The sequence below is a fragment of the Desmodus rotundus genome, chromosome 13, assembly GCF_022682495.2.
Source record: "Desmodus rotundus isolate HL8 chromosome 13, HLdesRot8A.1, whole genome shotgun sequence".
NCBI lineage: Eukaryota > Metazoa > Chordata > Mammalia > Chiroptera > Phyllostomidae > Desmodus > Desmodus rotundus.
The window spans coordinates 40,510,621-40,531,739 of NC_071399.1; the positions used below are offsets into that span (position 1 = coordinate 40,510,621).

The window sequence follows — 21,119 nt, forward strand, 5'->3', positions numbered from 1 at the left end:
TTTACCCCTTTGTATGTTTTTGTCTCCTTTGTCAAATATTAATTGACTATAAAGGCATGGGTTTATTTCTGGGTGCTCTATAATGTTTAATTGTTCTATATGACTGTTTTTATGCTAGTACCATACTATTTTGATTACTATGGCCTTATAGTATAGTTTGATATCAGGTAGCATGATTCCTCCAACTTTGTTCTTCTTGCTCAAGATTGCTGTGGCTATTTGGGGTCTTTGTGGTTCCATGTAAATTTTTGAAATATTTGTCCTAGTTTTATGAAACACATCATTGGAATCTTGATAGGAATTGTGTTGATTACAAAGCAATTTATAGATTGCTTTGGGTAGTATGGACATTTTATTGATGTTAATTCTAATTTCTATCTTAGTGTCTTAATAATTATCTGAGTACAGGTCTTGTATATCCTTGAATAAATTTATTTGTAGGTGTTCTTATTACTCTTTTTTGATGCAATTGTAAAGAGTTGCTAGATTGCTTTCATAGTTTCCCTTTCCTCTAGTTCATTATCGTTGTATAAAAATGTCACATATTCTTGGATTTTTATTTTGTATGCTGCTACTTTACTGAATTCATTTATCAGTTCTAGCACTTTTTTGGTGGAATCTTTAGGGCTCTCAGTATACAGTATCATATCACTGCAGATAATGACAGTTTTACTTCCTCCTTTCCAATTTGGATGCCTTTTTAGTTCTTCTTCTAATCAGATGATTGTGATTAGGACTTTCAGTACTATCTTGAGTAAAAGTGGTAAAAGTGGACATCCCTGTCTTCTCCCCACTCTTAAGGGAAACACTAGTAGTTTTTGCCCATTGACTATGATGTTGGCTGTGGGTTTGTCATATGTGGCCTTTATTACATTGAGGTGTGTTGCCTCTATTCCCACCTTGCTAAGTGTTTTATCATAAATCAGTGCTGGAATTTATCAAATGCTTGTTCTGCATCTACTGATATGATCATGTAATTTTAATCCTCCATTTTTGCTTCTGTGGTGAATCACATTAATTGATTTGTGGATGTTATACCAACCTTGCATCCATGGAATTAATCTCACTTGATCATGGTGTATTATCTTTTTAATGTATAGCCAGATCCGGTTTGCTAATATTTTCTTGAGAATTTTAGCATCTATGTTCATCAAGGATATTGGCCTATAATTTTTTTTGTAGTATCTTTATGCAGTTTTAAAATGATATGGTGGTCTTGTAAAATGAGCTTGGGAATGTTCCCTCTGCTTGAATTTTTTGAATAGCTGGGAAAGGATAGCAGTGAGTTCTTGAATGTTCGGTAAAATTTTCCTGTGAAGCCATCCTGTCCGGGACTTTTGTTTGTTGGGAGTTTTTTGATTACTGCTTCAATTTTATTACTTGTAACCTGTCTATTCAGATTTTCTGAATCTTCCTGATTCAGTTTTGGAAGATTGTATGTTCCTAGGAATTTATCCATTTCATCCAGCTTGTCCAATTTGTTGTCATATAGTTGTTCATATTATTTTCTTGCAGTCCTTTGTATTTTTCTGGTGTCAGTTGTTACTTTTCCTCTTTCATTTCTGATTTTATTTATTTGTGTCCTCTCTCTCTCTTTCTCTTCATGAGTCTTATTAAAGCTTTGTCAATCTTGTTTATTGTTTCAAAGAAATAACTCTTGGTTTCATTGCTCTCTTGTATTGTCTTTTTAGACTCTATTTTGTTTATTTCTACTCTAATCTTTATTATTTCATGTCTTCTCACTTTGGGTTTTGTTTACTTTGCTTTTTCTAGTTCCTTTAAGAATAAAGTTAGATTGATCATTTGAGATTTTTCTTGTTTCTTGTGCTCAGCCTGTAATGCAGTGAATTTCCCTCTTAGCATTGCTTTTCCATTAGATTTTAGGTTTTGTGTATTCTCATTTTCATTTGTTTCAAGATATCTTTTGATTTCTTCCTTGATCTCATTGTTAACCCACTCATTGTTTAGTAACATGTTATCTATCTTCCATAACTGTGCGTGTTTTTCAGTTTTTTTCTTGTGATTGATTTCTAGTTTCATAGCGTTGTGATCAGAAAAGATGCTTGATGTGTTTTCAGTCTTCTTGAATTTATTGAGACTTGTTTTGTGGCCTAACATGTGGTTTATCCTAGAAGAAGTTCCATGTGCACTTGAAAAGAATGTATATTCTGCTATTCTGCTGCTTTGGGGTGAAATGCTCTGATACCAATTAAATCCATCTGATCTAGATGTCATTTAAGGCCTCTCTTTTTTTGTGGATTTTCTGTCAGGAAGATCTATTCATTGATGTCAATGGGGTGTTAAGAACCCCTACTATGACTATATTACTGTTGATATCTCCCTTTATGTTCATCAGGATTTGCTTTCCATATTTAGGTGCTCCTATGTTGAATGCAAAAATGTTTACAAGGCTTATCTCCTCTAGTTGGATTGTTCTGTTTATCATTATATAGTGTCCTTCTTTGTCTCTTAAATATAATCTTTGTTTTTAAAGTCTATGTTGTCAGATATTAGTATGGCTACCCCAGCATTTTTTTATTTCCATTTGCATGAAATCTTTTATGATCCCTTTACTTTTAGTTTGTAACTTTCATCCTGAGGTGGATCTCTTGTAGACAACATATATATGGGTCTTGTTTTCTTATCCATTCAGCTACCATATATCTTTTGATTGGAGCTTGAAAGCCATTTACATTTAAAGTGATTATTGAGTCTTGGCTAGTGTGGCTCAGTGGATTGAGCATCATCAGCCTGCAAACTGAAAGGTTACCAGTTCAATTCCCAGTTAGGGTACATGCCTGGGTTTCAGTTCAGGTCCCCAGTTGGGGGTGTGCAAGAGGCAGCCAATCAATGTTTCTCTCATTCATCAGTTTTCTCTCCCTCTCTTTCTCCCTCCCTTCTTTTCTCTCTGAAAATAAAGTGATTATTGACAGGTATGTATTTATTGACATTTTATTCTTTTAATTATGTTCCTCTGTATTTTCTTCTCCTTCTCCCCTTCTCCCTCCTCCTCCTCCCCTTCTCCTTCTCCTTCTTCTTTTTTAAATAAGACCCTTTAACATTCCTGTAATACTGGTTTGGTGGTAATGAAATTTTTTAGCTTTCTCCTGTCTGAGAAACTCTATATTTCTCCTTTAATTTTAAATGAAAGCCTTGCTGGGTAAAGTAGTCTTAGTTGTAGGTCTTTGCTTTTCATCACTTTGAATATTTCTTGGTAGTAGCTTCTGACCTGAAATGTTTCTTTTGAGAAATTAGCTGACAGTCTTATGGGAACTCCCTTGTAGGTAATAAACTGTCTTTCTCTGGCTACATTTAAAATTCTCTCTTTGTCTTTAAACTTTTTCATTTTACTTATGATGTGTCTTAGTTTGGGCCTCTTTGGGTTCATCTTTTTGGGACTCTCTGTACTTCCTGGACTTGTGTACTTTTTTCCTTCATGAGGTTAGGATAGTTTTCAGTCATTATTTTCAAATAGGTCCTTGATCCCTTGCTCTCTTCTTTTTCTGGTACCCCTGTGATGCAGATGTTGTTATACTTCATGTTGTCCCAATGGTCCCTTAAACTATCCTCATTTTTCTTTAACTCTTTTTTTGTTTTTGCTGCTCTGATTGGGTGTTTTCTGCTACTTTGTCTTCCAAATCATTGCTTTGTCCAACCTATCCCTTCTAGTCTGTTCTTTATTTCAGATGTTGTGTTCTTTATTTTTGACTGATTCTTTTTATGGTTTCTATGTCCTTTTATGGTTGTTATTTCTTTGTTGAAGTTCTTAGTTCCTTGAGCATTCTTATAGCCATTTTTTTTTTATTATCTGTCTGGTAAATTGCTTGCATCCCTTTCATTTAGTCCTTTTTCTAGATATTTCTTCTTTCATTTGGGGCATATTTCTTTGTCTCCCCATTTTGGCTGTCTCTTCCTGTTTCTATGTATTAGGTAGGTGTGCTATGATTTCCAGTCTTGGTTGGGTGGCCTTATGTGGTAGGTGTCCTTTGGGACCAGTGGTACAGTCTCCTTGATTGCCTGAGTTGGGTGCTCCAGGAATGTCCCTTGTGTGGGTTATGTGGGCCCTCATGTTGTAATTGAGTCTTCATTTCTATTGGCCTGTTTGTGCATGAGGTTGACCCTCCAGCTGGCTTACAGTGAGGATTAACCTATACCTTGGCGTACAAGCTGCTATGGAGGTGCTGACCATATGAAGTGGAATTCACCCCAGCAGAGTCTGGTGCCTGCCAAGATTTGCTTTGGGATAAGCCACTTGTGAAGCTAATTGGGTCCTGCTCTGATGTTGTGTGAAGCTGGCCATTGTGTGTGTTGGTTTGGGGGCCTCTTGGGTGGGACTCTGGTGCAGTCCGTTATCAGATACTGCCTGTGACTGGCCCTGGGCAGCCTATTTGGAGCTACAAAGTGATCCACAGTTTGTGGCTGTCTCTGCTGGGCCTGACTAGCTTTTCTAAGCACTGAGCCCAGGGGCAGGTCAGCAAAAATGCCAAGGCACCCTGAGATCTACCTCCTCCGGCCTCTTCCTGTCAGCTGCCTGTTAGTCTAAGTCACTGAAAGAGCCTCTGGTGATACCCAAGTTGCATGAGGTAGGTTCTCAATGAGTCACTAGGTAGGGGCAATTGGTGTTCACCAGATTGGTACAGGTTCAAACTCAGAGCTGATGCAGGGTCTTAGGCCACTCAGTAAATGTCCCAAGGTATACCAAGTCTAGCTGCCACCTGCTGGGTGTCTGCATACCTTTGTGGTGGGGTGGGATTTCAGGGAGTCACCAGGATGAGACCAGGAGAGTTTATCAGGTCCAAACAGATTTGTCCAGGAGAAGGGAGAGCTCTGCACTGCTCAGGCATGCAAGTGAAAATGGCCCCCAAGCCACAGAACTCAGTCTGTCTCAGATTTTCCCCAGACCTTGGCAGGCTGGAGCCACTAGAAGTCAGGAGGGTAGGGCCCTTGGAGCCTGGAGAATGGGGCTAGCAGATCTTCCATGAGGCAGAGGCACCAGTCAGGTTCATGGGAAAGTGGGGGGAATGGCCTCCACCCCAAAGCCACACAACTCAGTTACTGACACCCCCTGAATATGCCCAGACCTCTACCCCCACAACGTAGGCAACTGACTCCTCAGCAGTGCCCAATCTCTGCAGGGTGGGGCTAAAGGGATCCATTAGGTGGAACTATTGCTTACCCCCTCTCTGATGCCACATGGAGGGATGTACTCCACCCAAGAAAGATGACGTCTGCAGTTTGAGAGAGTGACTTATCACAAGGATCCTGGTGGCTGCCCCTTCAGCTCTCTCCTTAGAGCCACAAACCCAGTCTTTTCTCATGTGACTCTAATCTGCTTCACCCTTCCTCCACCAGAGCCCAGGGTGTTTGGCTGAGAATGAGATTTTATGCATTGGCCTTTGAGAAGTTGCCTGTGTCTCCAGCAAACTTCCATCTCTCCCTGACAGAGAGAATGCCTTCTGATTTTCATAGCCAAATGTTATCTGGGCACATCTTGGCTCTAGTGCTCTGAGCTAGGGATCCTGGATTGGGTTTGAGACACCCATGCTTCTCAGGGGAAACCCTCACATCTGAGATGTCCTTTGAGAATCTCAGCCAACACCTTTGGGAGTGGAGCCAGCCCTTTTCTCATCTCTGCCCTCCCTACTAGTCTCAATGTGGTTTCTTTTGTAAATCCTTGGTCATAAGACTTCTTTTCAACTAGTCTTCAGTTGGTTATTCAGGTTGATTATATTTTAGTTGCAGTTCCACTTTGGTCCTGGGAGAAGGGAGTGTAGCTTCCACCTACTCTGCTTCCATCTTGGATTTCCGTAATGTGATTTCTGAGCTTCTGTCTTCTCCTTCCTCCAGGGACAGCTCCCTATACCCCAGGGTATTCCTGTGGATAGCTGTTCTTCCCACAAAAGAAAGCTTGGGAGGGCATGAGATTTATCTGAAATGGTTTTGAGATTATTTGATGGAAGTAGAAAATAATTTCATAATAACTTTCTTTTTTTAGTTATTAACAGAATATAAAGATTTTCTCTAATTTTCTTTTTTTAGTAGTTTATTTCTTTGTTCACATAAATATTCTAGCAGTAGTTCTATAATAAGTCCAATAACCTTCAAACCTGAAAACATATACTGATAAATGATGGTGATATAGTTTCCGTCACTGTTTCTGAAAAGCTTCTCAGAAGATGCACAGCTTAATCATTATAGCACTTGACTTTCTTCATAAAGAAAATAACCACACACCAGAAAATGGCAGCTATGTAAGATGAGAGGTGGTAACTATCCCTACTGTGGTAAGCATTTTGCAGTATATAAGATCTGTCCAGAGGTATCCAGCCATGTAATATGAAAAGTAGATACATTTATTGAAGAAGGTACAAGATACAAGAAACATTGTACATAAGACAATGATGCCTCAGTCCCCTTCAAAGTAGGCACCTTGGGACCTCACACAGTTCTCCCAGTTGCCATCAGCTGCCCCTTTGTACTTTTATGAATCTCATTGACAGTCTGAAATCTCTTCCCTTTCAAAGGTGATTTTCGTTTGGGGAAAAGCCAGAAATTTCAGGGTGCCAAATCTGGGATTTAGGGGTGCTGAGTCACCTGGGTGATTTGTTGTTTTGCCAAAAAAACTGCACAAGGGCATGAATGGGCATATTTTCATCATGAAACTTCCAATCACCAGTTGCCTAGCTGCGGCCTTTTGAATCATCCTACTAGTTTCCATGGAGGATTGTTAAAGCTTAATGCAAAATCTGATGCAGATTCGTTGCTCTACTTGCTCAGTCATTTTGAATATGACAGCCACACAGTACACACGCTCGCGCAATGGCATCTACCACCCCCATTGACTAGTAAGTGAAGTCATTGTTCACACATGTGCAGTCCAGTCCTCTGTCCTTGGTTGCCAGGTTACATCAATGTCATGCAAACCATTCTTATTATGTAATAATGCATGGACTCTTTCTGGACAGACCTCATATTTATGTATCAAATCATAGCATTATATACCTTAAACTTACATGTGTTATATGCCAATTATATCTTAATAAAACTAGGAAAAAAAGACTTACCCACAAAAGGCAAAATTTTTAATTTATTTTAAAAAAATTTTTTAAATATATTTTATTGATTATACTATTACAGTTTTCCCATTTCCCCCCCTTCATTCCCCTCCACCCTACACCTTCCTCCCACCAGTATCCCTTGCTCCCTCCCCCGCCTTAGTTCATGTTCACAGGTCGTATATATAAGTTCTTTGGCTTCTACATTTCCTATATTATTCTTAACCTCCCCCTGTCTATTTTCTACCTACCATTTATGCTACTTATTCTCTGTACCTTTTCCCCCACTCTCCCCCTCCTCTTCCCCGCTGATAACCCTCCATGTGATCTCCATTTCTGTGATTCTGTTCCTGTTCTAGTTATTTGCTTAGTTCGTTTTCTTTTTTGTTTTTGTTTCTTAGGTTCAGTTATTGATAGTTGTGAGTTTGTCATTTTATTGTTCATATTTTTGATCTTCTTCTTTTTGTTAGATAAGTCCCTTTAACATTTCCTATAATAAGGGCTTGATGATGATGAACTCCTTTAACTTGACCTTAACTGGGAAGCACTCCATCTGCCCTTCCATTCTAAATGATAGCTTTGCTGGATAGAGTAATCTTGGATGTAGGTCCTTGCCTTTCATGACTTCAAATACTTCTCTCCAGCCCTTTCTTGCCTGCAAGGTTTCTTTTGAGAAATCAGCTGGTAGTATTATGGGAACTGCTTTGTAGGAAACTCTCTGCTTTTCTCTTGCTACTTCCAAGATTCTCTTCTTATCTTTCATTTTGGCTAATGTAATTATGATGTGCCTTGGTGTGTGCTTCCTTGGTCCAGCTTCTTTGGGACTCTCTGAGAGCTTCCTGGACTTCCTGGAAGTCTATTTTCTTTGACAGATTGGGGAAATTCTCCTTCATTATTTGTTCAAATAAGTTTTGCATTTCTTGCTCTTCCTCTTCTCCTTCTGGCACCCCTATGATTCAGATGTTGTAATGTTTAAAGTTGTCCCAGAGGTTCTTAAGCCTCTCGTTATTTTTTTTGAATTCTTGTTTCTTCATTCTGCTCTGGTTGAAGATTTCTTTTTTCCTTCTGGTCTAAACTGTTGATTTGAGTCCCAGCTTCCATCCCATCACTGTTGGTTCCCTGTACATTTTTCTTTATCTGACTTTTCATAGCCTTCACTTTTTCCTCTATTTTGCGACCATACTCAACCATTTCTGTGAGTATCCTGATTACCAGTTTTTTGAACTGTGCATCTGATAGGTTCAGATGAATGAACCAAACCAATCCCACCCCATCCCACCCCAGATGTCTCTCTGTAAACTACCTACAGGAGGCAGGGGCTATCAAACCACAAAAACTACATTCCAAATTCCCAGAGATGATAGCAAGGGCAGGGGGACCAGGGCAGCAAGTGGACCTCAGGTGTGGGTCCCTGGCTAGGCCAGAACCCCTCCCTCAGGTATGAAACGCTGGGGTCAGGTCCAGGGGCCCAAGCCTGCATATGCCACACACACTTGAGGCCTGGACATGCCCTCACACACACATACCCAACACACACACACACACACACACACACACACACATCCTGGGTGCATCTGTCTCAGATTCACAAGGACGCCAACACACAGTCCAAGGCACACATGCATACAAGTGCCCCCAGCACTGACACATTCACCTTAAGGCTATCTCTTCGTCACTTAGTTGTATTTTTTCTGGAGCTTTGATCTGTTCTTTCATTTGGGCCATTTTTTTGTCTCTGCATGCCTGTTATGTATTTGAGGGTGGAACCTTAGGTATTCACCTGGGTGGGGCAACCCATGTTGCTATGTTGTGGCACTCTCTGTGGGGGAGGTGTCCCAGAGGGAACAATGTCACTTGTTCAGCTCTCTGCCAACCTTCAGTAACTTTCTCCACTATCCACAAGTAATGGGGCCCTTCTGGTGCTGATTCCCAGGTGGGTGGACTTGTGTACATTCTAGGACCCTGTGAGTCTCTCCAACAAACACTCCTGTGAGGCCAGGAGTTTCTCCCTCTGCCACAACCCCCACAGACTTTTTCAGTCAGAGGTTTTGAGGCTTTAAAGCATTTCCCAGAGCTGGAACCCCGGGTTGCTCAGTCTGTCTCGCTCACTAGTTCTTCCTTCTGGTATATCTGCACGCAAATATGAGACTGACTGCTCCTCCAGACACCACCTCTCCCGACCCAGTCCTCCAGCCACTGCCTTATCTTGAGTCCTCTTCACCCCAGCCGCCAGTCTCTGCCCCTCCTACCTGTCTGGATGAATGTTTCTTCTTTAACTCCTTGATTGTCGGACTTGAATACAGTTTGATTTTCTGTCAGTTCTGGCTGTTTTTTGTTTTTAAATTTGTTGTTGTCCTTCTTTTGGTTGTAAGAAGAGGCACAGTGTGTCTACCTACACCTCCATCTTGGCTGGGAACCCCGCAAAATTCTTTAAATAAGATGGTTATATTCTCCAATCAACCCTTTAATTTTATTTTAAGAAACCAAATATGTTCCTAGTTTATTTAGTATTTAAATTCAATAAAATTAATAGAAAAACTTTTTGCTGATTTTAAATCACACCAGAAAAATGTATAGTAATGTGATTTTTAAAGGAAGCTTACTTATAATTTTCTAGATTTTATCCAGCCTAACCTCAAAAAACATCACTGAAGCTGTTTTAAGTAGGTGCCTATTTATCCTCATTTTAAAGGCCTGGAGCCTCATTCATGGTCTTGTAGAATCTTTGTGCTATCAAAACCACTGGTTTTCAAAACCAGTTGTACATCCAAGTTATCTGACTCTCAGATTTAGGGAATCAACAGCTCCATAAGGGATTCATATTTATAAACCTACCAACAAAATTTCCTGAGTGGTTGTAATACCCAGTTGTTGGTCCTGCACTGGGGAAACAGATCTGCCTGAACTTTGAGCACACAGATTGACCAGGTAAGAGCCGAAGAGACTTTTTGGGGAGAGCGACCTAGAAAACATTTACTGCCTTAAGTGTATAGAAAAACTGGAGTTCTGGTTTTACCATGATGGGAATGTTCGGTCTTCACTACTTTGTTTCTGGACTAGGTAGCCATGATTTTGTGAGTTGGGGAGATAGGATTTTGTGAATGGGAGATACCAGGTGTCCTCTCCCCCTCTGCACTTTCAGTGTGCTCATGTTGCTTCTGTTATTAATTTTAAAGTGAAGTGGCTTCTGTGTTCTTATTATTAAAAAATAGAAAACATGTTTGGGTTATGATATATGATAGGAAGACACCATCTCTATATACTTAGTCAACTGTGGAAAACAGGAATTATTTCTCCCTGGAAATGGAAGGAAGATGGCAGCAATGAGAGGGAATCCATGGAACAGCCAAGATGTTTGAACAAGGGACATCGATAGCAAAATATTTCTGTTGTCCCATGTAATTTTCTCTAGAGCTATTTGACCTTGTATGCATTTCTTTCACATTTTACGTTTTAAAGTTCTGTGCTTTGTAACAGCTCTCCGTATGAAATCTGAAGACCTGAGGAGAGCTAAAACTATTCTAGTGGTAAACTGGTGTAGGTCAAGAAAGGAAACTTTCCTCTACCATCCTAGGTTCTCTGACTGAGGCCTTGCAAATTAAACTGACCACAGATAGATTAACAAAACAAAACCAGATTATTAACACATGCAGCATGCCTACATGTGGGAGAAACTCAGTGATGAGGAACTCAAAGTGATGGCTTGAACTTGGGCTTTGGGTTAAGAACAATAAATTCATAGAGTAGTGACAAAAGCAAAGAAGTTTTAGGCTTCCAAGGGTGGTATAAATGTATGGGAAAACTAATAAAGTGCGGTTTGTTTGTACAGTTCTGTCTTCATGGCCATAAATCTTCCCCTGGAGAGGAAATTTATGACAGGCCTTATTCTCAGTTTCTGCCCTTAGTTAGATCAGGAAAGCTTCTTTCCACATTACTTGAATCTCAGATGCTTTCAGTGAAGTAATCCTTATGCCAAAGTGATATATTTGGGGTGGCATAGTTTGAAATCCTACATTGTTCTCTCCGGGAAAGGGCCTGGAAAGACAGTAAAACTTTATCATAATGATATAAGTGGAAACCAAAAAATTCAGTCACATACAAAGCAGGGTGGACCCTTGCAAAGTCGATAAAATGAAAATAGGGGCTAGCTGGGGGACTGGAGCAGAGCAAATTGGGTGTTACCTGAATCCTTGTATTGGTGCTACTGCAGGGGTCATTGTCCCTATTTACTGTCTTTTAAACTAGTACTTGCATGATATACCACAGTTGATATCCCTATGAGTTTTTTTCTTTTTTTTTTGTTTTGAAGTAGCTCTTCTTTTAAAGATTTTATGTATTTGTTTTTAGAGAGAGGGGAAGGGATGTCAGAAAGAGAGGGAGAGAAACATTGATGTGAGAGAAACATCAATTAGTTGTCTCTCAAATGTGCCCCCAGTGGGGATTGAACCTACAACCTTTCACTTCACAGCATGATGACCAACCAATTGAGCCACAGTGGTCAGGATGTAGCTTTTCTTTTAGATCATTGCTTGCAAAGTTAATGTCTGCCTACAGCCTTCTAGGTTATGCTTTAAAAGCCCTAATATTTAACAGTCTTACTCCCTCCTCACAGTAGCTGCATGTCACTGCAGTTCCTTGGGATTTGGAAAACAGAGAATTTATACTAAACATAGCTTCTGTAAGAGTTATGTCCCAAGAAAGGAAGACGGGATATAAAATACAGTGTTTTATCATGTGCTCCAGCCCTTGGTATTCATTCCAACTTTCATGTAGAAGATCGTGTGTACTATTAAATACCTTGTACTGCTCTCTGGTTATATTGTTTACTAATTCTGCTACTGGGAAATGATCTTCCTATGTTTCCTTCTGCCAACCATTCTTATTTAAAGATTTTGCTCTCCATTGTTGTTTAATTATCCAGGTTTTTACTGCATGATAGCTTAAAAGCATTAAGAGCTTAATTTTTAATAGCTCAACCAACACATTTATATATTGGCCAATAAAAGGAACTTAATAACTTGAAATTTTCTTTTTTAAAAATCCTCCTTAGTCACTGTTTACTAACAGGAGACAGAAATGTATTTTGATTTCTGGACCCACGTAAGAAATGGATATAATGCCATTCTCTTGTGAAATAGGAATCAGCAAGAGCCGAATTGTTTTGGACATATTACTGATATTAGAGAACTGTAATAATAGTGACTGGAGATATTACTAGAGACAATTTATTATGCAAGGACTAATTGTATCATTCCAGATTCATTCAGGAAAACAAACCATATTAAGTATTTAAATGAACAAGATTTTATATAGGGAACTGGTTAGACAGTTATTGGAAGGCCAGAAGAACAAAAACAGGAAGGTGATGTTAACTCAGAGGGTAAAGAGAAACCCTAGGGTTGGGGAAACAAATGGAAGGAAGTGGTGCCACCAGAAGGAAAGAGCTCAGAAGGGGCCACCAGCTCTGGAGTTACCACACTTCTAGAGCTGAGGTCATGAAGAAAGAACCATTGCTTCCTGCCTCCGAACTATGGAGGAAGGGACAGAGCCACTTCAAAGACACTTCCAAAAAATAGAAAGGAGAGAGTGAAAGTAGGGGGAAACGGCTACACGCCTCTTCCCATGGCCTGATTGACAGAAACTTAACAAGGAGCCAAGGGGCAAAGGACCCTGGAGAATATAGTTTGCAGAGTATAGAAGGACAGACAGAACTAATAGGTAAAGCACCATTCTGGTTGGGTAGTTCTTGCTAAATTACCATTTTTGTCTGTTTTCCTTAAAGCGCTTGTTCACTTTTTAGAGAAGAGTGAAGGTCAACACAAAATAAAGATAAATTTCAGCCTGTTGTTATTTTTCAATAAATAGTAATAATGATAATAGTAATAAATAGCAAAATATGTGAAGAATTTTATTGTTGTATAAATGAAGTTTTAGGTTAGCTTTCCTGGGTTGTTAGAAAGAACATCACCACAGATTTTGTCTACTCAAATGCATATCACTTGCTGGAGAGAATTGACCGAGAAATCAATAAGAACATCAAATATAGAGAGACAAAAATGTTGGTATAATTAGCAGCCTAAATTATTTTAAGGTTTTGAACTTATCATACTTCCTCATTTAAGGGGTAAGGTACAGTAACTTGAGTTTCTGAGTCTCATGGGAAATTCTGACAGCCATTTAGCAAATGGATATTTGTAAATGTTTCCATAGTTTATTAAATATTTTTTGCATAATATGCCACCCATTTGCTGTTTGGAAGATAGGGCAAGTCAAACTGTTCCCATTGTCTAAGGAAAAGGCAGACTTGACAGTAAGTAAGGAAATAGCCTTTCACACTGATAAATTGTTATCATTTGTAGTTTTGCAGAGTTAAAGGAACCAAGTTCATTCAGATGAGATGTGCATTTGAACTGAGTTAACCGGGGCAACAGGGTCACCTGCCAAAAATTCCATCACTTTCTCCCTTGGCACACTTCTGTTAACGATACAAATTGAGAGCCAGCTATTTTCTATTCTGTTACCAATATTAGACAACATTGACTGTCATAAGAAAGCAACAGACAATTCTCTCCTTTCTAAAGGAGGCTAACAAGCTCCACATGCCCAGGCGTTTTACAATGTCTGTTTTGTGTGAAGCTTTGATGTAGGCAGAACGAGACACAAGATGAATGTGACACATTTAGTTTCTTAAATAATAACATACCAAAGATGAGCTATGTGAAGTCTTTCTAGAAAAAGGCTAATGATTCGATCTTTAGTTTCTCTGTCTTCAGTTGTCTAAAATATTATTTGATACCTGTAATTACTAAATTATGGGTTATAGGTAAGATGTTGTAGGCTTGGAAGCTAAACCACCTGGTTCTAATGCCTGCTCTACTATTTCTAGATAGATAACTTTAGACAAGTTACTTAATTTCTCTGTGCCGCAGTTGCTTCATCTGTAAAATGGAGATAGTTATCTACTTCATTGGGATTATTTTGAGTATTAAATGAGTTAATATGAATAATTAGAAACTCAATAAATGCATTTTAGGTTTTATTTGATTTTGGGTTTGTTTTTAGTTACATCTTGGAGAGACAAAAAATTGGAAAATTAACTTTTTGGTCTATGGTTTACTTTCAGTATGCAGATCTAAATCGCCATGTGGATGCATTGAATGCCTGGAGAAATGCTACTGTGCTGAAACCAGAGCACAGTTTGGCTTGGAACAACATGATCATACTCCTCGATAACACAGGTACAGAACGGGAAATTATGTACATCAGAGGAAACTGTTTCATGTACAGTACCATTGAATAATTAGGAAATAGAGATTATTATGGGTTTTACCCTACTGTGCATTAGTGTTTTTTGTTTTAATTACTATGGGATTTAATATTTTACATTATAAAATGTCTATTCTTCTAGAAAATGGAGATTCCTTTGCCACATTAGAATATGAATGTTTGGGAAAATGACACATTGCTTAAAATTGGTGTGGAGTGATGAAGGGAAATATGTGCTAATATCTCATTTCTCTGAAGCCTCTCACCTAGCAGTGCCTGTCATCTAGGACGCTGGAAGTAACAGAAGTGAGCAATAGTGACTAATGGGCTTATGAAATGGGAGGCATTAGGTCCATGCTCTGAAATTCATGGACTGTACCCGACGGAGATGCCCACAAACCTACACCCAGAGATTCTTATTTTAGATATAATGCTAATGATAAACTTGATGATCTGGTTTCTTAGCTATTGGCAGACTTGGTCAATTAAGAGTTACTCTGCTCTTCTAGTTTTAAAAATCCAAGCATCTCAAAAGAAATGATAGTTTTAATTTGGTAAAATGTAAAGCTAGTAAACCATCTAATCAGTGTGGATAGAAATACTCACTTGTTTCCAGTGAAAGTGTAGAACATGTACTTAAACATGATAAATATTCAGTTACTAGTGTGTTGCTCTGATATTCTTATTTTGCACACTTCTGTTCTCTGATTTGGGTGTAATTGGTATCTGGGAGAAAGTTAAAATTAGGTTTAATACAAAATTTAATCAAAAGCTATTTATATATTATGCCAGAATTGCACTGGGTTGCATTGGCTTTGCAACTGATAGGATCGTGTGTGTGTGTGTGTGTGTGTGTGTGTTACATGTTTTACATTGATTTTCTTAAGTAGTTTATTAATAACTTTTGTGTATAATGCACATAAGCCCTGTTAGAGAGAAAGGCCAAAATACTAGTTTTTCATTTTTTAATTTTTTACTCACAGGTAATTTAGCCCAAGCTGAAGCAGTGGGAAGAGAGGCGCTGGAATTAATACCTAATGATCACTCTCTGATGTTCTCATTGGCAAACGTGCTGGGAAAGTCCCAGAAATACAAGGTGTGTAAACTGCTGGCCTTGATTTCTTGCACTTAATGCCAGCATCTGACAGAAGCCATAAATGTTACTTCTGCCCAGTTAAATTCAGAGTTAGGCCAAAACTGTGGTAGCAGTACACCACTGTGGCTCAGCCAATTTGCTTCCGGAAGTAGTTGCCCAAAAGATGGATTTGCAGGGCCAAACTCTGTATTCTTTCTCATCAGAATTTACCACCCTTGCTCAAATGTGGGAGGGAAGGAGATGCGCAAAGAAAAAGTGTATCCTAGTAGATGCCTCAGCTCCCACCCTGGCACGAAGTCGTGTGATTCAGAGCCTTGTAGTTGGACTGGAGCTTTGGGTTTATTTGGGGTGCCATCTTCCACACGAAAGGAATGCCTATGTTGAATACAGGACTGGTTCTTGCTGCTTCCAAGTTTTTCCTCATGTAGAGTTAAGTTACAGGTCATCTGCAAGGCCCTAGAAATTTGTGAACAATGAAAAACACAAGATACTTAATATGAGCTCTATTTAACTGGGCTCTCAGGATTGGCTAGGAATAGACTGCAAATCAAAAGGTGTGTTGAAGAGGACTCGGTGTTCCTAATGCTGGTGATGTTAAGCTTTAATTTTGCATATCAGAATCACCAAGGGAGTGGGTTAGAATGCAGATACCCACCATCCTTTCCACGAGAGAGACTTACCGTATTTTTCAGACCATAAGATGTAAGATGTACCTAGGTTTTAGAGGAGGAAAATAGGAAAAAAAAAAAAAACACTCCACCGCTGCCCCCCGCCCCCACAGTGAGCCTGGCTGGTCAGCTACATTCGGACTATAAGACGCACCCCCATTTTCCTCCCAAATTTGGGGGGGAAAGTACATCTTATAGTCTGAAAAATACGGTAGTTGGTTGCATAAGGTCAGGGGATGTGTATTTTTAACCAGCATCCTGACTATCTAACACAGATGTTAGAAAACACTTTAGAAGCACTGCCTTAGTCCATTCATGAGAGAAATATTTTCTTTCAAAATCAGAGGCCACATCTGATTTTGATCACACTAGGCCTAAAGGTAGTGATTCATTTCTATTTGTCCATGTTATTTACTTCTCCTGTTCTGCTCATTACATATCATTTCCTATAACAATAGTAATATATTTCATGCATTTTTCTCATTTTTGAATGTCAGGTTGTTTAATAGCTTTGGTATGCAGTTTGCATTTCTAGATTTTACTCCAGCGATGCCAAAAGGAGGGATACAATGTTACACTATGAGCCATGGCATCACCAAGCCCTCACTCAGTACTTTTTTTAAAATTCAAGATTTGGAATTTTAAACCACTATTTAATTTTTTTTCTCATAAAAAAATGATACCTGTTACTGTTGGTCACCTACTTGCAGCCTGTTCTTACAGAGCCCTGGGTGGGGATGCTCTGGAGAAGCATGTGAGGAGGGGGTTTGTAGGGGTGGAGTGAGCAGTCCCTCCAGCTCAGCCATGGTCTTGTCAGGACAGATACTGCTGCTCTTTCAACTTCCTTTCTACCTAAGCATTTGCTCTTTAGATTCTCATTAACTTTTGATGAATCTCTTTAGTGAGCTTGGAGACATCTTGAGGTCAGAGTCTTAAGTCCTATTTTTCCATCTCCATTGCTACCCAGCTGGCTGGTGGGCATTTATTAAAATGACCCATTAGTAAATGGCTGAATGCATCTCATATTTGGCTCTGAAACATTCAAGCTTCCAGAATCTATATTGAGACTTTGATGTGCAGAGTGAGTGTTCTCATTATACCCATGTGATTGTGGGACATCTTTTTATGCAAGCAGCCCTTTTTACCTAACAGGGATCACTTAGCCACTCCTCATTTTATTCATCCGTACAACAGAGATGGTGGTAAAAAGTACACAAGAACATAATTTATAAATATTAAATGCTGAATGTATATACATAAAATTTTTAGTTCAGTAGTTAAATTCTAAGGATCATTAAAACCTTTAAGAATTTATCTTTTTTTGTGGCCATTTAATTTTCAATTTATGGCTAATGTGGTAGAGCAACAATACAAAAGTAATGTTTTTAGCACATAAAATATTGCCCCTCAGACTAATTCCTCTTTCTGTATTGCCTATCCTACTGGCCCGGGAGTTGAAAAGCAGATTATATTGATAGCGCCGTTTCCCCAGCTCCAGACATTTTTGCCACACCTTCATGAATTTCTTTGGCTACATCTACATACTACTTGTCTTATTATTTACTTAATTATCTTTCTTTATATTGTTAACACATATAAATATATTAGAGTGGAAATATTATTACTCTAACTGTAAGGTAACTGAAAATAATTTTTCTAAACCTCAGGTAGATCTGCTTGCCACGGCTCTGAACCTGAGGTTCATCTTCTTTTAGCTTCAAAGGGAGATAGGAGACATTGAGGCTGTGGCTCCCAAATCACCACCAGAGACTTTTGTGTGGAGTAACCCAGAAGAAAGAAAGGCAAATTAAAGAGGGAACTGCTCTCTTCCTATGTGATTTGCGGTTTCGGCTTAATGTTGGACTGCCTATATCACCTTCCCTGGTTGGAGCAGGCTTTGGGATATCCCTTGTGAAACTCTGTCCTTGGTTTATACATGCTACACAGTATGGCTGAAATGACATCCGACTACCTCATCCTCTCCATTTAGACATAAAGACCCTCAGTTTTTCCTGCAAGACCTTTCTCTGTCTCATATGTCAAATGCCTAAACCTTTGTCAAATACATTTTGTCTAATACACTTCAGAAAATAATATTATTTCCCTTTCCATTGATGAAAACATATTCCCGATTTAAAGTGTGAGTTTATTATCTCTTGGTGTAAATCAGCATGTTACCTGGGTCTATATGCATCTGCACACCTCCACAGAAAATCAGTTTATAAACAGTTCATTGCTTTCTGGAACAGGGCCATTAAACGGCCTATTTAATGGATGAGCATATCATGGGCTTTGAATAACCACAGGCACTGGTATTCTGAAGAGGCCTCCCGCCCTGCCTTGCCTCCCAGGAGCTGCTGAAGCATCCTCTTAAGGCTGCACCACTGCTACCTGAGAGTTAGCATGTCTAACCCACACTCACTGTGCCCCCAAACCTACTCTTCCTCCCGACACCTCTTCTATTGTCAACTTGCTATCATTCTTCTGTCTTCCAGGCTCAGAAACTGTGGCTCACTTTTTCCTCCCCCATTCCCTCTCTCATCCTGTGTCTCCCATTCCTTCTCACCCGGCTGCCTCCTCATCCCCCAAGGTTCAGGCCTTGCCTGGCCAAGAGCAGCAGCCCCCTAACAGGGTGTAAGCCCTGAGCCCCTCCTTGCGTATACCACCCTGAATTCCACTACATCCCCCAGACCTTACTGTGACTCTACATCATCCTAAATGATGTCCCACTCATGGCCACTTGAGAAATTACTCAAAAGAATCAAGCAATGTATGCAGCATCCTCCAAGAATTCCTGACTTGATTATTATCTGTCAGTTTTCTCTAGTTAGCACGTTTGCATGTAGAAGAGCATTTTAAAAGAGGTTTATATTCCCTTGCTTTCCTATTTCTCAAATTTTAGGTTTTAAATGGAAATATTTGAAAATCATCAGAAACAGCACTGCTACTTAGAAACGACTACAGTTCTATGCAATGCATTTGATTTTTTTTTTTTCAGCATACTTAAGATAGCCGGAAAATCTTAGATTTCCCTGCAGGAGTCTCAGCTCCTGAAACCTAGAATTTAGGCACTGACTCGGAGCTGAGTTCTCAAAGTGGTGTTCACTGACATCCTACATGTTGTTATTTTGATGTCTTTATCTGGTACCTCTTGGACGACATTTCTAAAATACACATTTTCTTCTGCTGGTTCTATTGAAAAGGTGGTGGTTCCAGGGATGTTTGCCCAAATTCGCAGCCTGTTTCTCAGGAGTGCCCCAGGCCACTATGGGGCAATGAAATTGGTCTTCTTACACTTTATAAAATGCAGGATTCTGGAGTGGGAAGCCCACCTGGAAAAGCAACATTTGGCACAGAGAGAAGGAACAAACCTCTCCCCAAACCACCAACTGGTTGTATATGCTTAGTGTTTCACACTGGTTAAAGCATTTGACACCGATGAAAGCATTAAAGCATACGTGGCCCTTTCCAAACAGAATTTAGATGATATGAATATCTGTCCCTGGCAGGGGTGGTTGAGAACCATTAGGCATCTTTATTTCTCGGCATGTTAGTAGAAAGGGATCAGCCAGCCAGCCAGCCAGCATGGCCAGTAATGATCAGGTAGCAAACACTTGGCTGTGTTTCTTAGTAGCCCCACTGGAAGTGATTACTATATGAAAGAAATACAAGTGTATAGAGGAATCAGACCACGTACATCAACGGCATTTGGTCATGGTCATATACAAAACTGTGATGGCTTAAGTGACAGGGGGCTGGCCATCTCTTCCTCATATTCTCTGCTCATTTTTTCCAGCTGCTTCTGGGTTGCTGAGGGGGTGGTGGATTGTTGGGGAAGATTAAATAGGCCCCAGCTCCTACTTTGAGTATCCTGGGAATGAGTTCATTGATGCTGACTGAAAATGATACTTTCATCGGTGTCTTTTGACCTTCACTCACCCTCCACTGCACCCGGAACCAAGCTACTTGCTTTAAGTTGCAGAATTCCAGCCATTTCATTGATGCAGGTGGCAGAGCTCATTAGTACATTCACTCTCTCTCTATAGATAAGTTCACCTCCACTACTTCTCATCCACCAACTGCTGCCCTGTTTCACACTTCCCTGATCACCTTTCCAAGCCCCTTCTCAACAGGCTGTGGCCCTGCTTGTCTTTCCAAGTGTTTCTGGAAGAAGAATGCAGTGATACAAAAGAAAGCACATTAAGAGTTTGAAAACCAGAGGCAATAAAACTATGCATTGGTTGTTGAATTGTGTTCATTACCTTTTATATATTTCATTTTTTAGGAATCTGAAGCATTATTCCTCAAAGCAATTAAAGCTCATCCAAATGCTGCGAGTTACCATGGCAATTTGGGTAAGGAAATTTTTCAATTTGAATCATATTGAAATTGTATGTAATTTTGATGAAATGGGTGTATTTCTATAAAATCAATGTTGGAAGAGTAGTTTTTTCAAATCTAGCCTGTATTGTCCTTTATAATATGGTTTCAAAATGTGGTTTTTAAAAACAAATTATTACACTAAAAAGGTAGCTAAATAATAGTCATATTTACAAATCTTTTTTTAAGTACATTTTTTGACAGTTGTCCCAATTTTTCCTCCCTGCCGCCCTCTGCCTGGTATCCTCCTTCACTCCAGTGATTCCCGCGCACCCACCCCCCGCCCCGCTTATCATGTCCATGGGTCATGCACAGAAGTTCTTTGGCTTTCCCTTTGCCTATACTGTTCCCCTGTCTATTTTATACCTACCAATTTGTGCTTCTTAATCCCTGCAACTTTCCCCCAATTTTCCCCCTTCCTCCTCCCAACCAATAACCCTCTAAATGATCTCCATATCTATGATTCTATTCCTGTTCTAGTTGTTTGCTTAGTTTGTTTTTGTTTCTTAGATTCAGTTGTTGATAGTTGTTTGTTGCCATTTTATTGCTTATAGTTTTGATCGTCCTCTTTTTCTTACATAAGACCCTTTAACATTTCATATAATAAGGGCTTGGTGATGATGAACTCCTTTAGCTTGACCTTATCTGGAAGCA

General features: G+C 39.5%; 1 protein-coding gene across 3 annotated transcripts in view; it reads left to right on the plus strand.

The window, feature by feature from the left end:
• Positions 1-21,119, plus strand: part of TMTC4 (transmembrane O-mannosyltransferase targeting cadherins 4) — an 84,631-nt gene that overhangs the window by 58,683 nt on the left and 4,829 nt on the right. For all 3 annotated transcript variants that reach the window (XM_045186681.3, XM_045186682.2, XM_024578824.3), the window contains 3 exons: positions 14,179-14,293; positions 15,305-15,417; positions 20,371-20,440. In XM_045186681.3, the coding sequence (XP_045042616.1) occupies positions 14,179-14,293; positions 15,305-15,417; positions 20,371-20,440 (298 nt within the window). The remainder of the gene's footprint in view (positions 1-14,178; positions 14,294-15,304; positions 15,418-20,370; positions 20,441-21,119) is intronic.